The 4,119-nt window shown below is 42.5% G+C and overlaps 1 protein-coding gene across 1 annotated transcript; it reads left to right on the forward strand.

The window, feature by feature from the left end:
• Nucleotides 1-1,153: 1,153 nt before the first annotated feature.
• LOC125555652 lies at nucleotides 1,154-3,201 on the forward strand. The gene is made up of 2 exons (XM_048718535.1): nucleotides 1,154-2,204; nucleotides 2,293-3,201. Exons 1-2 carry the CDS (start codon nucleotides 1,408-1,410, stop codon nucleotides 3,056-3,058), a joined length of 1,563 nt encoding a protein of 520 aa, XP_048574492.1. The 5' UTR covers nucleotides 1,154-1,407; the 3' UTR covers nucleotides 3,059-3,201.
• The last annotated feature ends 918 nt before the right edge of the window (nucleotides 3,202-4,119 follow it).

The raw sequence follows: 4,119 nt of genomic DNA on the forward strand, positions 1-4,119 counted from the left end.
GCCAATTCAATTTGTAATGGGTAGTAGATTTGCCCCCCCCCCCCTCCGGCGCGCAAAGTGCAAATTGATTTGGATTTTCAATTTTGTACCATGTTGCGTTCGTATCACCGATATTCTTCGATTTTAATGTTCATTACAACATTAAATATGTAAATAGTGAGCTTACTTTGTCTAGTTCAAACAATGTAATTATTTTGTGGACATTTGCGGCATCTGTAAGTCAAAATTCTAATATTGTTACCAACGGCATCATTTTAAATATTTTCAAAATCACATGTATATACTTATCTTGAGTTTTATTATTATTATATTATATATATTTTTAACTACAATATAAAAATACAGGTCAAAGTCAAATCTTAAAGATTATATCAATATCCCAAACATTACTTTTTCATGGTTCGAAGAGAGTAAGTAGGAAACATATACCTTAAATAGGATTTTGTGTATTCCAAGGTTAACTCAAGAGGCTAATAGTTTTTCTTTGTTGTTCCTAAGAAAAAGATCCGACTTTATTCATCAAGTAAGCAAAACACACAGAAGACAACGAAAAACACATACCCTAATAAAATAAATAGTTAGACCATGTTTCTTCAGAATTGTCGATACGAGCTTCAATTTTTTGCACCTCGATGTTTGTCTAATCCTTTGATAAGAAACCGTAAAAGACCAAAACTGCACAAGCTAAGCTAACCTCATATTTTTATATGTGAGCCCAATTCCAATGGTTGAGAACCTAAAATCGCTAAGCACATGGTGACTGAGTGTAGTTAGAAAGCGAGGTCACCGAACGGCTATTTTGTTGCTAAAATTTTGGGAAAGAATATTCTAAGTATATAAAGAGAAAGAAAGGAGAATTTGGCAATGCTACATAACATAGGCAACGTTTGTGTTTCATTCAAGTCTTGGATTTTGACAACAAAAACCAGGTGAACCATGAGGGCAAGACCAAGTAGATAGTTTCCACAAAAGGCTCCAAGGGTTAAAATCGCCAAATTCATTGATTAGGAAAAGGGTCAATCCTGGCTAAATCTCAGTCGGGGGGAGCCCAGCCCAGCCCAATTATTTTTTTAGGGGAGCCCAGCCCAAGTACACACCTGGGGGGCTTCAGCCAATGCCACACCCATTCCTTCGTCACTAAGAAAAAGGGGAATGGTACAAGTTTGCCCGTTCCTCATTTCTGAAGCCGCCAAAGCCACCGCTGCGCCTCCTTTTGCCTTCGCTTGCTCCGGATTCCAGCGCCGCCCAACCAGCCGCGCCATTGCTTCCACTCCCCATCGCCACGGCAGCGTCCTCCGAACCCCAGTCCGCTGCCGCGCCGACGCCCCATCACCGGCGCTGCAATGCTGTTGCCTCCCTAGGGTTCCAAGTTGAAGATCCCCTGGATCGTACTATCGCGGCGAGGCGATGGCCGGCGACGAGGTGAAGCCCCCTCGTGGCGAGGAGCTGCGGCCGGCGCCGCTGCCCGAGGATGTGCTCGCAGAAGTCCTCCGCCGCGTCCCACCGCGCTGGATCGCCACCTCCCGCTGCGTCTGCACGGCCTGGCGCGACGCCATCGATGCGCGCGGCCTCCTGCGCGCCGACCTGCTCCCGCTCTCGCTCTCCGGCCTCTTCATCCACTTCGACGATCACAAGTATCCCGAATTCCTTGCCCGCCCCTCCTCTGCGTCTGGCGCCCGCGCCATCAGCGGCAACCTCAGTTTCCTGCCCTCCGCCACCCCTCATGGCGGCACTATATGGGACGACGACTGCGATGATTGGCGTGACTATAACATCGATGATCACTGCAATGGGCTCCTCTTGCTTCACGGTAACCGGGTGGTTAACCCTGCCACCCGATGCTGGAGTGCTTTGCCACCGTGCCCTGCTCCCAAGGATGGCACAGGAAACGTGTGGTACAGTGGGCATCTGGTCTATGATCCGATGGTATCACCGTACTACGAGGTGTTTATGACCCCCCATTTGGATGACTATCATTCTGAAGATGAGGTTGACCCCTCGATGGAGGAATCTGAATGGCCACCATCACAATTAAAGATATATGTATTCTCATCAAAGTCGGGTTGTTGGAAGGAGAAGTATTTTTTTCGACAAGGGGGTGCTACAGGGATTGTCAGTGAGAGGCACATGGGTTACAAGCGATCCAATGGCGTCTATTATCGAGGAGCACTTTACGTACTCTGCAGTGTTTATTTAATTATGAGGTATGTGGTTTCTTAGTTTATATTTTATTTCACTTCTATCCTGCCATTTTGTTCTTAGACAGTTTTGTACATTGATTTGATTCTGCAGGATATCATTGTCTGATAATACGTACAGTGTAATTAAACCACCTGTCATGGATACCAGAGCACACGACTATCCTTGTGTCGATATTGTTAGATCAAAAAAGGGGGTGTACTTTGTGGCATTTGATAGGTACTGGCCTCAGCGTAAGTGTTGGCTTGGTGTTTGGATCCTCAATGAATCATGTGGTCAGATGGGGTGGATGTTGAAGCATGACAAAGACCTTAAGGATGCGCTAGCACATCACCGATATTGTGGACGACTTCATTGGATCTTAGAAGATATTAACTATAACCTGTTTTGTTCTTCTAGTTTCCTAGAAGGCAACAAGAAAGCAACCACTGAGGAGATTTTTGAATGGAACTCTGACGATGATGTTGAAAACGAGAACTTGGTTAAGCATTGTTGCTTAGAAGACAACAAGAAAGCAATAATTGAAAAGAAATTGGATTGGAAGTACAACAATCGTAATGTTGTTAACAATTGTGATATGGTTGAAGAGTGTCACTGGGGTGAAGAGCATTATGATGATTCATATGATGAAGACATTGAGATACTTGGGTTTCACCCATACAAAGAGATTGTCTTCTTGAGTAGTACACCAGAGTGGACAGCACTGGCATATCATTTGAATGGCTTCAAGATTGAAGAATTAGGGAATATATACCCAAATGATTATGGTCATTTCAAACAGTTAAGTAATGAACAGGAGAGGATCAAATCTTTTCCATACACCCCATGTTGGATTGAAGAGTTACCTAGGAACAATTAGTCTAGAAATTCATCTCACATACAAGCCTATTTTAGTTGCCATCTATTTAAGAGATGTATAAGAAATGACTTGCACAAGATGTTTGTGTCATCTATTTTTATGTAATGTATATGTAAGGATTGGTCCATTTCTATTGAAAAAGATGTTTCAATTATGTTTGTGTTTTTGGTTGTGGGTATTGTTATTTTTTTAAATCGCTACAACTTACTATAGTACTCCCTCCGTCCCTAAATAAGCGACACTTATTCTGGGACAGAGGGAGTATGTTTTTTCTTTTTTGAACAAGAGGGAGGCGCCATTTATTCCAACTTCAAAAACAGATTACAGAGAGGATCACAATGTCCTGTAGAGTGATATATCAGCTAGTTTCGTCCTTTGAGTCATGCAGTCCTAGGAATGTGTATTTTTCCTTTTGAGTCGAGCTCCCTGTTAGCTTCAAACATCTCACTCCTTTTGGATGAAATTGTCTGGACAGGCAAAGTTTCTTCCCTGTAGACCAGGCACTTTTTTCCTATGTGGGAGTTTAGGGATACAAAGTTCGACGAGGCAACAAGTTTACTGCAATTTAAATGTTCATGTGTTTTTAGATGCCAGTAGCTACATGGATTCTAAGTCAATGTCAAATTTCCGTCCTCTGTATGTATTGTTCGAATGTTCCTACATTCCCCATGGAAATGCCAACTCAAATTAACAGATTGCACTTGCAGCAAAACAAGATCTCAGCTGCACTTCGACAAGGGTATAATTAAGTTAGTAGTATGTTGCTAATTCACATCCAGTGTCTTGTCCTGACTGTCTAGGTAGTCAAGAAGAAGCAAGCAAACATCTGTGGTTTTCTTGGTCCTTCCTGGCCTGTCATATACTGAACTTCGTTCCTTTCAAGATCTACTTCACAATGAATATGCACAATGCTTCAGGTAAGAAATGGTTCAATTTTTATTTTTTTTGCTGAATTAAACTAAAATTGTGATGTGAAAGTCATCCCATTGATAAATCTGAGAGTGCTACTTCAGTCTAAAAAGTTTTTGCAAATATTAGGAGTCAGAGTTGCTGAATGTTGA

Source organism: Triticum urartu, chromosome 5 (genome assembly GCF_003073215.2).
Source record: "Triticum urartu cultivar G1812 chromosome 5, Tu2.1, whole genome shotgun sequence".
Lineage (NCBI taxonomy): Eukaryota > Viridiplantae > Streptophyta > Magnoliopsida > Poales > Poaceae > Triticum > Triticum urartu.